The 12,265-nt window shown below is 39.9% G+C and overlaps 1 protein-coding gene across 9 annotated transcripts in view; it reads right to left on the bottom strand.

Moving 5' to 3' along the window:
• Positions 1-12,265, bottom strand: part of LOC122874654 (suppressor of tumorigenicity 7 protein homolog) — a 49,988-nt gene that overhangs the window by 2,916 nt on the left and 34,807 nt on the right. For 3 of the 9 annotated variants that reach the window (XM_044192823.1, XM_044192828.1, XM_044192826.1), the window contains 11 exons: positions 9,358-9,412; positions 8,397-8,512; positions 8,204-8,279; positions 6,578-6,765; positions 6,193-6,290; positions 5,779-5,908; positions 5,314-5,386; positions 4,133-4,235; positions 2,857-3,007; positions 2,545-2,637; positions 1,005-1,147 (listed from right to left, as the gene is read on the bottom strand). In XM_044192823.1, coding sequence (XP_044048758.1) covers positions 1,005-1,147; positions 2,545-2,637; positions 2,857-3,007; positions 4,133-4,235; positions 5,314-5,386; positions 5,779-5,908; positions 6,193-6,290; positions 6,578-6,765; positions 8,204-8,279; positions 8,397-8,512; positions 9,358-9,412 — 1,226 coding nt within the window. The remainder of the gene's footprint in view (positions 1-1,004; positions 1,148-2,544; positions 2,638-2,856; positions 3,008-4,132; positions 4,236-5,313; positions 5,387-5,778; positions 5,909-6,192; positions 6,291-6,577; positions 6,766-8,203; positions 8,280-8,396; positions 8,513-9,357; positions 9,413-12,265) is intronic. The other 6 variants (XM_044192824.1, XM_044192827.1, XM_044192825.1 and 3 more) reach the window with 6 other exon arrangements.

The raw sequence follows: 12,265 nt of genomic DNA, 5'->3' as shown, positions 1-12,265 counted from the left end.
ACATCAGGGGGGAGAGATGAGCTCACCTGCATTCCAGGTGAGCAGCACGGTGCTGCGGGGGCAGTGCCTTCCACTGGCTGCTATGAGTACAGAAGGCTGAAGGTGGCTCTGGGTTTTGTACTGAGGCTGGAAGAGGATATTTATCCTCAGCTGGTTCCGTAGAAATGAATGATCGACCAGCTTCTAAACTTTAATAAACGTCCCTCTCTAGCAGGGTTATCCCTTGGTGTGAGGCCGCAGCGGAGACGCACGTGTTCACGGCTTAGCGCAGCACGGCACGATTTAAAGTGGGATATACCAGGCTCGTGGAAAATGGTCTAAATGACTTTCAAATACACAGTCTGACTGAGCGGCTGCAGGAGCCGACCAGCTCACCAACCTGAAACATATTAGCTGCACTTGTCAGGTGGCTGATTTAGCTGACGCGCTTAAAACCAGTTAAACAGCAAATTAAACAAATCAACTTCAAGGTTGTCAAATATTACACACAACCAGAAGTTAGAAATGCTAAGTTTAACAATTCACAAATTGTAGTCGTACAGCTCTGAAACAGAAACAGAAAGTTTATCCTGGATGTGGTGGTAGAGCAAAGGTCACAGGGTCATTAAAATCAAATTAGCTTTACCCCTGTGGAGCAAGTTTCATTGCAATCTGCCTGCCAGGTTGTGATATTGTGCAAAACAGACATTTTGACCCGAGGGGCGGCACATGGTGAAAGGTCTGAGGGTCACTACATATCTTATTCCATCCAGCAGATTTTATGGAAATTAAGCTATTAACGTTTAAGATCCCTTGTCGTCAGCCAAAGTCCAGGTTAAGAGGAAGGTTTCGTGCTAGAGAAAAGGTCAGGGAGACCATCCACAGCTACATTTTTGCTTTGATCGATTTTTGCTGCGATATCCTGCAGCAAAAATCAAAGTTCTGTATTTTCTCTTTGCCTAAAACATTCCAAACAAGGGAAAACAAATTAGTGTGTGTGTGTGTGTGTGTGTGTGTGTACTCACAGCTTTAGCAAACACTCCCATGAGTTCGGGGAACTGGTGTGTGAGCAGAGCCAGCATGGCGGTGAAGGAGCAGAGACCGGCTGTGAAGAGGATGAAGAAGGGCAGCTCCTTCTTAGGGTAGACTGACACCTCGTGAAACACTGCTTCCACGTGGGACACGGACACACACACACACACACACACACAATGTTACTTTACAGCAAAACATTTACATCACATACATCTCAAAATGTACTTTACTGTCAGTTTAACCAATTTTTTTTGCACAAAAACCTTTTCGGAGACAGTCTACTATAATTACTTTCTCCCTGTTATCACAATACAACTTTAATCACAGTAAACTTTGTCCACTTTGTTTTTAAGGAAATGTTTCAACTTCAAAATCTGGACGCAAATACATTTCCTAAACTGGAACCTCTGATCCCTTCATTGAGCTAACTGACCAATCAGCTCTGATGTTCAGAAGAATGGAAAATGAACAATTTAAACTTCGGGTTTGACAGCCAAACTCTTCCTCTGCTGTGTTAAAAGGAAGATTTTGAAGGCGGCAGTGTGGTCGTATGCAAACTGCAGGCTGTCATCCAGACATATCTGATCAGGTTACTGCTAACATACGACTCTGTACAGTCTACACAGCCAGACATATGTGAACCATACTGTTCCTCTATCAGAGGAAAAACACTACTGCTGCAGCTACTGCTGTTTTGGTACGTAGATTCACAATTTACATTTATGTGTCAGTTTAATGAGGCTGCTATAATTAGTTAAAACTCAATTTTTTTTTGTCTTTTTAGAAACATGAGTGTCAGTGGGAACACAACTTAATTCTTCTCGTTTTGGTGAACAGCAGTGATGTAATGTAATATACAGTTTGTATACATACATCCAGCCAGCGACACACACACACACACACAACCACAGCGCAGTGTGTTGCTGCTGGTGGCTGGAAGCCAACTTAATCAAGTGAAGGTTTGCGTGTGAAGACAGACGAGCTGCTGAGCAGACAGCAGGACGACACGCACTCCACACATCAGCTCACAATCGTCCACACACACACACGCATACCAGTGCTCAGCGCTCTGTTCAGGTATTTGTCTCATCATCACTATTATTAATGACAAATTTAACCACTCAATTTTTGTGCCAGGCATTAAAATTAGCAGAATTATTATAAACCCAACTTCAACAAACTATGTAGCTTCAACTAACAACTGGTCTTCTTGTCTTTGTGGACAAAGAAAAAGCACCTCAATGAATGAATGCTGCTGCTGTGACTACTTGAAATACTATTATTACTACTGTTTGAATTCATCTCTACAATTTTAGAATCAGAAAATACACTCCAATACACAAGATTTAGTTATTAAACTAAGATCCAAACAGTATTCCCTACTGCTGTAACTTTTAGCCAAAGTCAGAAAATATTTCCAGTAGAATATTAGAGCCTCTTTATTTTAACTGACAAATTCAGACCATAATTTTTTGCCTTGTACTGTATAAATACACATTGTGTAAATGTGTGTGTCAGGGCGTCTCTTACTGGGTAGCAGCTCTCTGTCGGCCGTCTCTGTGCAGATGGGGTAGGGATAGAAGAGGTGACCCTTTTCCAGAGGATATGGGATCATTCTGAATGCTACCAAAACACAAACAGAGAGTCCCGGCTTTAACAAAGGGTTGTGGACAGCTGATGACTTCTTTCATTATTAACAGTGACTTGTTCCATTCGGGGCAGTCAAGAATCATTTCATAGTATTTATGTTGTATATTTTGGAATGAAACCCTTTATGAGACATCCAATGGCCAATTGAGTGTGTGTGTGGGCCTGTCATTATAACTGTGTGTGTGTACTCACTGCCCTCCCAGGTGCAGTGCAGCAGGTTGAGCGCCCCCTCTACCCTTTTCCAGTGCTGCAGGTGGAAGAAGGCGTAGGCGATGGCCTCGCTGTCTCCTCTCTTCAGGATGTGTTCTGGAGGAAGAATCAGACTCTTCATCTCCAGCAGATACTGAGGAGGAGAGGAAAGGGAAACAAAGACAGATGATGAACAGGATTAACTGACAGCTACATTTCATTTACAATTTGTGTCAAATTCAGATTGACTGCTGAGTGCAGAAAAGAAACCACAATCGAAATGGCCACAAATAACCTAACCACAACCTGATTAAACCAACTCTGTATCCACAGCAGCTACAAATCTACACTCAGTTTAAATTGATTTTGCTACGATTCAACTACAAATCAATACTCCGTGGATCTTGCAACAGTATTAAAAGTGTGAGTTTGTAAACAACATGCTCCGTTGCCCTCGAGGTAGATTATGTGCATTAGCTCAGTGTAACACGGTTTTATTGTGTATTTGTTATATGTTTTACGGTTCTTAAAATAGCCGGCAACACTTTTTTTTTTGTTGTTGTTACATGTTTCTTTATTGAATATTACTGATGTATAAACATGTAAGCAGCATTTTATTGTTGTAGCTGGTCGAAGTGGAGCTAATTTCAACTTGCCTCCTTTTTTTTTTTAAACAATATTTTTATTAAGATTTTTACACACATACAAAAAAAAATTTTAAAAGGAAAATAAAAGTCATGTAAAATGCTCATACATGTAAAGAAAACAAAATACACAAAAGTGCTAAAGTTTAACATACAAATGGATAGTTAAATAAACTATTAGATCAATATGAAATAAACGGTATAAAAAAAGAAAAAAGCAGCAGTAGTGATGACATGATAGTGGGATATTCTCATTTTCTAAAAACTCTGAGAAAAGATTCCATATTTTGATTAATTGTTTTGCTTTTCCTCTAACAATATATGTCAGTCTCTCTAAAGCAAAGCAGGTTGCAATCTCCTTCAACACAGAGAGGCATTTGCATATTTTTCCAAAAGAGAGCCTGAAGAAGTCCGAAGTCTATCAGCACTGACTGCTTAGAGTTGACAGCTAAGTTCTCTCGGTGTATACCTAAAATGCATCGCTTCGCTTGAAGGGGAATATGAAGGTGTTAAGAGTTTTGTGCATCAGTGCTGGCCTTCACTGGCCAGTAGCTGTGTTACACGGTGAGCATGTGATCACAGCGGGACATCGGCAGGTGTGAAGTGTGTGTATGTAATGTTCTTCTGAGTCTCACTTTGGGGACGTGAGGGTTGAACTCCACCGCTCTGTGGATGGCTTCTACTGCGTTCATCTCTGCTGTGCTCAGCCCTCGCCTGGATGCTGCCTCTGGAGAGAATCTGCGCACACACACACAGACAAAAAAAATACTCTTGTCAGTAATCTGATTTGGGATTGCACTATATCACATCACACTATATGATCAAAATTGAAGTGAGTGAGCCCATGTGAGGGCCAGAGCAGGAGAATAATCCAGTACATCACCAATAGATGCGTTTGTTTTTTGTTTCAGGGTGTATTTTTCATGTAAGATAATGGATTTAGTAACAATGCTAAAAGAACACTCTTTCACTGCTTATGGGAATGTAATTTGGTCAAAAGTTTTTGGACACGGTTAACCAGATAACAAAACTGAAAATCCCCTGTTTGCCAAAGTTTTGCCTCCTGGGTATTTACCTAAGTGATTTTATTACTAAGAAGAGTGACCGTGCACTAACAGACTTGTGTCTCTTGCAAGCTAAGAGAGCCATAGCTATGGGATGGAAAAATGTGAACAAACCAAGTATGAATGAGGAATAAAGCAATAAAGCCGAAGACAGGGGTGAGGGCGGGGCAACTGGAATAAGATTACAATGTAATAGTCTATGTGATCGTCAAGATTTCTGTACATTGTAATTAGTGTAACATCACCTGTTTTTATTTACTTGCCTATTCATTCGATGGTACACTGTGTTTTCTGCCAAGACTGACCATTTCATTAATATGTACTGTAAAGAGATATATGCCTACTGATTATATATATATATGGGCTATAAGACCAATTTTATGTATGTATAGATGGGTATATGGCTAAAAGAAAACTGGTTATTTCTTTGGTTTTATCTGTGCACCATCAGAATGACTGTATAATGTTGTACAGTCATAAATAACCCTGTACCTCTGGGTGAGCAGAGTGCTCTGGCGAGACAGAAACACTCACTTCTCACAATGACACTGATCAATCCTCAAGGCAGCCCTGTACCGAAGAGCAAAATTACTGCTAACCCACTGTTACTACAAGACCGCTCAGCCCCATTCTCTCATTCCCTCTGAACGGGTCCCCGGGCTCTTTTCAGCTCTATTTTAAACTCTTAAATAGCAGAGCAGGTATGTCGAGCCCCCGTATGAGCATTGTAGCCGAAGAAAAGCGATACTCACTTGTCTGATACCGCCCTGGCTTTGAGCAAGGCTGCTGTGTAGCATATTGTTGCAGATTTGGGTAAGCTAATATCTGTGGAGGAGACAAAGCAGACATGGACAGAGGGGAGGGGGGTGTTTAGTGAACATAGCAAAAGTTTGGAATTACAGGTGATAGTTGGCGGGGCTGTGTTTAAGAGCATTGCAGCTGCCCAGTGGGGGTTTGTGAATGAAGATAACGAGTTTAGGTTTCAAAGCTTTGGGGGTGTTTTGTTATCAAGTCTTATTTTTCTTATAATTACTCAAAAAAGGATTTAGAGTTAAGTTACTTTTTAAGTAATTGCAAAGTAGTCATCACATTCAGAGGAGGCACTTATACCAGCACCCTTGGATGCAGCTGTGTATCATGATATCAATATCAATAATTATGTTCTGTGTTTTTCATATGAACATAAAGAAAAGCATTAAACTATGTGTGTCTCTCACCATCATACTTGGCCAGAACGGCCTGGACGTCGGCGTAGTTCTGGAGCTCTAGTAGTGACTCCAGCAGGTTCTCGTGAATGTTGAACATACTGAGGAGAGGGAACTCCTTCATTAACTGGAAAACACACAACTGTTGTTACATGTAATACCGGACAGGGGGCGACACATGCACAGTCAGCAGACAAGAGTTTTGGGTCATCACTATGCAGTTATATTGTCAAATTTAAACCTTGCAATCTGAGTGAATGTTGGAAATAAAAACTTTAATGTGGCTATGTTTGATTTTTCCAACCCTGAAACTGAAGCCTTTTAAACTTCAGAAATCAAAGAAACAACTTCCTCTCAGCCCTGTCTGTGTGTATGCCTGTGTGAGTGTGTGTGTGTGTGTGTTCGGCTGGCAGGCTTTGTACTTACATCTCTCATCATTTTAACTGCTTCTCGTGTTCGGCCAAGCTTTCTGGAGCACATGGCCAGTCTTCTCTTTATGTACACCAATACATTGGTGTCTCTTCCTGGTGGAGACACACAAACACATGATGTACCAGGTACAGATCATTTTTATTGTCCACTGTTGTCCGTATAATGAAACTGGGAGCATGATGGACCGGATTCATATGCAGCACTTAATATCACGGAAGCTACTTATCAGACATTTACAAAAGATAAAAGAATGATTCTCTTGCTGCAATATGACATTTTAAAAATAATTCTCATTGGCTCAAGAGGTGCGCTATAGCCAGCAGAAGAAAAATATTATTCTGATTATTAGCAGTATCGATACTGAGTGCAGTATACTCACTGTGTTGGGCTTCATACTGTGTACCGTGATGTTGGAGCTGTTGGCTGCGGCGATAGCAGCTCTCTCCAGCTTTTAGTGCCTGTTTAAACAAACGTTCAGCCTCCATGATGGTTGTAGCTTCTTCCTCCGCCAGCAGGATGTATGCTGTCGCACAACTACAGGAGGAGAGGAGAGGTGAGGACCGGGATCTGTTAACCAGGAAATTACAGACTAACTTATTTTCTTATCCTTATGGAGTCATTCATTAATTTACCAGCACGATATATACAGGGTGCCTTGTTTGTCTACACAGTGTGGCATCTCTGTGCTATAAATCTGCTTTTACACCTCATGTTTTTGTAAGCAGCATCTGACAGAGCACTGATCAAAGAAGTTTTCCTCTGAGTCAACCTGCTGTCACGGCCTTGATATGAGCCAAGAGCAACATACAACGCTGCCACAATTCCTCTGCACTGCCTTTGTAGTCACAGATGCTACTAAAAATAAACCTACACTGCCATGAAAACAAGTAAAGCTGTCTTCCCCTATGAATGATGCAGGTACCCTGAGGGCCAGTCTGTGATGAGATGCATCATCCCTCCCACCAACAAAACCTGCAGTTTCCAATCTTTCAATCGGACGCTTGGTGACCTAAAAGAAAGACTGTTTTTTATTATTTTGGATGTGGAGATAAAATCAAGGTTGAGTTAATTTTGGTAGAATTTTATTGTTTAAAATACGGATTTGAAAAAAGTTGTAGAAAGTGCAAAGACAATTTTGGTTTTTATAACATTGCAAAAATGGCTGATTAAAGCAACAGTGATTATGGCAACGGTATGCTGGGACCCCCAACAAGTCACCAAATGATTAAAAAAATCTTTTAAAATGTTTTGTTTTTTGTGACTTTTTTCTAGGTTTGTACTATTTCTTTGTAAAATACCAGAAACTTTTACCTCTTCAGGCATTGAAAAATCCTTCAATTCAAAGAATCTGAGAAGGTCACTCTTTGATTAAACTGCTCGTGTCCATACTAAGGCCATAAACTGTGACTTCCTTTTAAGGGGTCACAATCAAAACAAAAAAACATTGTAAAAAAGGAAGTTAAGATGCTGTTTCATTGTGCCTTCAACATTGTGCCAATGAGTGACCATCCCTCCATGATTTGTTAAAATCGCACCAGTTGTGTACCAGTCAGAACAAGTTCCAGTTAAAACACATCGCTGCACTGCTGGTTAGTGATCTGGGAATATATTGAACTTCATCAAAGTAAGGCAGGTCCATAGGTGGAAAATGAAAACAAAAATCAATCAGTGTTTTCTGGATGAATAAAAGTTTTAACAGGGAAATTAAGTATTGACTTCTTATGACAAGATTCATATTTCTAAATTTCCAATTTAGCATGTCATATGCTCCAAGGACTGCCTGATCGTTTTACTGGGTATCACCATTATGATTAATTATCACCATTTTTAGCACAGATGACTTGACAGACATTTATTTTAATTGAAGCTTTCTTATATTAACACCTTCACTATTCTAAATGACAACCAACCCTCCTAACTGCTTGTCTCAAAGGAGACAATAGACAGTTCTACTAGAGACAGACAGGGAGACAAAGAGAGGAAAACAAAGAGGAAGTGAACTCACTCTTCGAGCTCCAGAGCTTCATGTGCTGCAGAGATCCGAGCCTGTGGGTTTCTCTCTCTCCATGCCTTCTGCATAACTGCCACCAAACAAACACACACAAAGAAACATATTTAAGATGCCAGAAGAGTGACATGACCTGTGCACACAAATCAGGATGCATGTACTGTATATGCATGAGCGTGCGTTGGCTTACTGGCGTCAGCAGGCCGGAGGTGGTCTGAGTCGCAGGTAAAGAAGGTCTGATGGTCTTGTGCCGACAGGTTCATGTCGTAGTATGTCAGCGGCTCTCGACCTGTTACCCACGTATATCTGAACACCAGCACAGAGACACATTCGTAATCAGCAACTAAGTATTCAAACACACACAATGACATGAAAAATTAAAGTATCCACATGAAAGGCACAGCAGGAAAATTAAAGAAGAAAGAGAGAATGAAAGACCTGAGCTGATTTACTTGCTCAGATGTTAGTAAGATGTTAGATGTTGTTCAAATAATTGTACACGAGTCATGGGCTGTCCTGACTTAATGGGAATTGTACTTGACTGAGATTGGCCAACGTTAATAGCTGGAGCTCAGCATGCGGGTTGATAGGTAGAGAAAACGACAGGATAATTACAACATGAGAAATGAAAACATGGAGAAAGACTCAATAGGAGGAAGAGGAGGCAGATACATCAAGGAGAGAATAAAGGAGGAATGACAGAACAGAAACTGATGAAAAGAATTCAAAAGGGAGAGAAGAAAAAGAAATCTGAAAGAGGAAAAATAGATGACAGAAAGCACAAAGACAAAAGAAGGAAGGAGTTGATAAGGAATGACAAGTTGGTCAGAAGAGAAAACAAATGAAAGGAAAAAGAGGAGAGAAAATCAATTAACTGTAACTAAGGAGAAAACGCCGAACAGATGACAGAATGTGAGGTGAAAAAAGAGCAAGAGAAGGAAAAGAAATAGTATCAAACATATACGGAAGACAAAAAGGAGAGTGAACACGACACTGATTAGGAAAACAAACAAGAGAAGACATACAGATCAGAGAGAGGGAGGACAAAGACAGACAGTGGAGGCCAGAGCTCCAGTATTCCTGGAGGCAAACTGAAGCCTCAAACCAGCTCAGGGTTTTCAGATGCAGGTAGCTTAGCTTTTGTCACTCACCGATTATACTCAGCTCCACGAAATAAATTCAGCGGATTTCTCCATACTTTACATTCTGCAGGAGGGAGAAAGAGAGAGAACAACACTGGTGATGAGTGTCAAGGGTAAAGTCGACACTGAGTCTCCTCGGTGCACTTCAAAGGGCTCGACTGTGCATTCCGACATCCACCCTGAAGCTCCCCGACTGGCACATCGACCTCTTTGAGAGCGCGGCTGACAGGGAAAAGGCCTTAAAACTCCTCAATGACCAAACATGCCTCACTGCTGTCAGAAAACAGTCACAAGCCCGTATTTTGGTTAACAGCACTGAACAGATGAATGTAGGATACAGGATTTAACAATGTGGGGTTTTTGAAATACCAAAAATATACGCTTCCTAACAGACAGGGAAACTGCAATTTCACTTATCAAGATCAGTTTATTCATCATGAGGAGCGCTGCTCAGCCTGCAAAAACAGATGTGTTCTGTGGCTCTGGAGCCGCTGAGATAACCCCCTGATGATGTAATCGGGGTTACCAGCTTTGGCTTGAGGAAAATTTCTAACAGAAAAGTTGTGTTACAGACGTGAACATTTACCAGGAAGGAAGGATTTGAGTACAAGACGCAATCCAGATGCATTGTGGGAATTGCAGGATCCGTCATTTTTGGAGCTCGATCCATACTACGACCTACAGGTCAGAATATCCTCTGCTACATCGAATTTGATCATTCATTTTTCAATTTGTCTCTTGCAAGTCAGTCAGTCCCCAAACTTTAATTAAGTGCAATACTAAATTGCTGAATTAGCCCATTAATAGTGACTATTAGGGCTGCAACTAATGATAACTTTTATTTTCATCATTTTTGTATCTATTAATTAATTGTTTCATCTACTTAGTTTATCTTTTACCTATACCGACCTGATACTTAATTTATTTTCTGACCTGTTTTTATAGTGTTTTATAGTGTATCATATTGTTTGCTAGTACTTTCTCCTGTGTGCACTGACGTAAAGGCGAGCTACTGTAACAAAGAGTTTCCCTACGGGGATCAATAAAGTATTTCTGATTCTGATTCTGATATAAAATGTCACAAAATAATGAAAAATGAAGAGGTCAAGGTGACGTCTTCATATTGCTCGTTTTGTCCGACCAATAGTTGGAAAGTAAGTAAATTTACAATGATATAAAATTGCAGAAAATCCTCAAATTTGAGAGGCTGTAGCCAGCAAATGTTTTGTACTTTGCTTTGATAAATAACTTTAAATGATAAACTATTCATTTAATCAACTAATTATTTCAGCACTAGCCATTAACTTTAAATCTAACCACAGTTGTGCCTGAATCATACCAAGGATACACAATACTTTACTCTACTACTCTAGAAAACACTTTCAAATACTGAAGCCCACCAATAAAAATGAAGAACAATTTCATAAAGTCATGTGGACTGTACTATATTGTTTCATTTCAAGTTCATACCTATGACTAATCAGTCAAGCGACCTCACTTAAACTGTCTGTCTGAGACTTCTGCTGTAACAAAGAAAAGGAATATGCTACACCCTGCAATTCTGTTTTCTATGGAGGGATTTACACAGAGTAGATTATTAGCCAGAAAACTGAGGATTAGTACACTCGAAATAATTAGACTGCCTTTCTTCTCTCAATCATGGCTTGTTGATTTAATACAGCACACATAATCCTATTTAATTCAAAGTTGTTTGGCTGAAAACAAAAGCAGACCGCATCATGTCTCAACAACGAGTTCAGCAACAGGATCGTTTGGAAGAAACTTGCAGAGATTATACTGATCAGGTGAGGTTATACATAATTACCATTTGAACTTTAACTTTCATTGCAATTTTGGCTTGCTGCAAATACGATTTTTTTTTTAATCACAAAAAAAGCAGGCAAGCAGTCATTTAATGTATGCTACATTATGGATGCATGCGTAGAATAAATATTTTCTTTTATCATCTGAAATGGAACCAAAGGAATTATTCAACACTCTCTTGAAATGAATGAATTTCATGGGGGACCAAATACACATTCAAAGGATTAACCATGATCAAAGCATCACTGATGTAGAATGGAAGCCACTAAGCAGAGCTCATACACAGAGTGACAGTGGAGGGTATTGCTGGACAGACTTGAATTTCTTCGATCTCCTCTACTGTAATTCAGAAAGTACACGTCAGGGTTGGGGGTTTGATTTCCTGTTTAACTCTGTGGAGTATGGCAATTACTGTGCTTTTGTTTTTTAAACAGTAAATCTCTTCTTAAAGCGCACTTTTATCAGAACAGCTATGCTATGTTTCTTAATTTGATTTTATTCCTTTTGTTTAAATGGGTGGAAAAACACTGAGAACGCAACAGTTATCATATCTTAGCAAATTTTGTTGATCCAAACGACCCTATTTAAAAAAGGTATGCACTTAAGATATTGTACAGGCTGTACTGTATATAAAAGCTTATTAATACTGTATGTTTGGGAATATTATACCAGCTATACAGCTAAAAAGCTGCAAACATGTTTGAGAATGTGTCTAAAAAAGAAAATAATACACCAATATATTTCACAAATGCAATGTTTGTACGGTTGTATTAAAGGTCCAGTGTGTAACATTCAGGAGGAGCTATTGGCAAAAATGGAATGTAATATTTATAAGTATGTTTTCATTAGTGTATAATCACCTGAAGAATTGTTGTGTTTCCATTACCTTAGAATAAGCCGTTTTTATCTACAGAGGGAGCGGGTCCCCTTCCACAGAAGCCGCCATGTTGCACCACCATGTTTCTACAGTAGCCCAGAACAGACAAACCAAACACTGGCTCTAGATAGGACTGTTCGCGTTTTTCACGAGTTTCGCAGCCACCCCTAGTTTCTCCGACACGCTTGGAAAGGGAGGGTGAGGCAAGTGTTATTC

Source organism: Siniperca chuatsi, linkage group LG4 (assembly GCF_020085105.1).
Source record: "Siniperca chuatsi isolate FFG_IHB_CAS linkage group LG4, ASM2008510v1, whole genome shotgun sequence".
Classification (NCBI taxonomy): domain Eukaryota; kingdom Metazoa; phylum Chordata; class Actinopteri; order Centrarchiformes; family Sinipercidae; genus Siniperca; species Siniperca chuatsi.
Note: the sequence above shows the minus strand (reverse complement) of the source record. Positions and strands in the feature narration are given on the sequence as shown.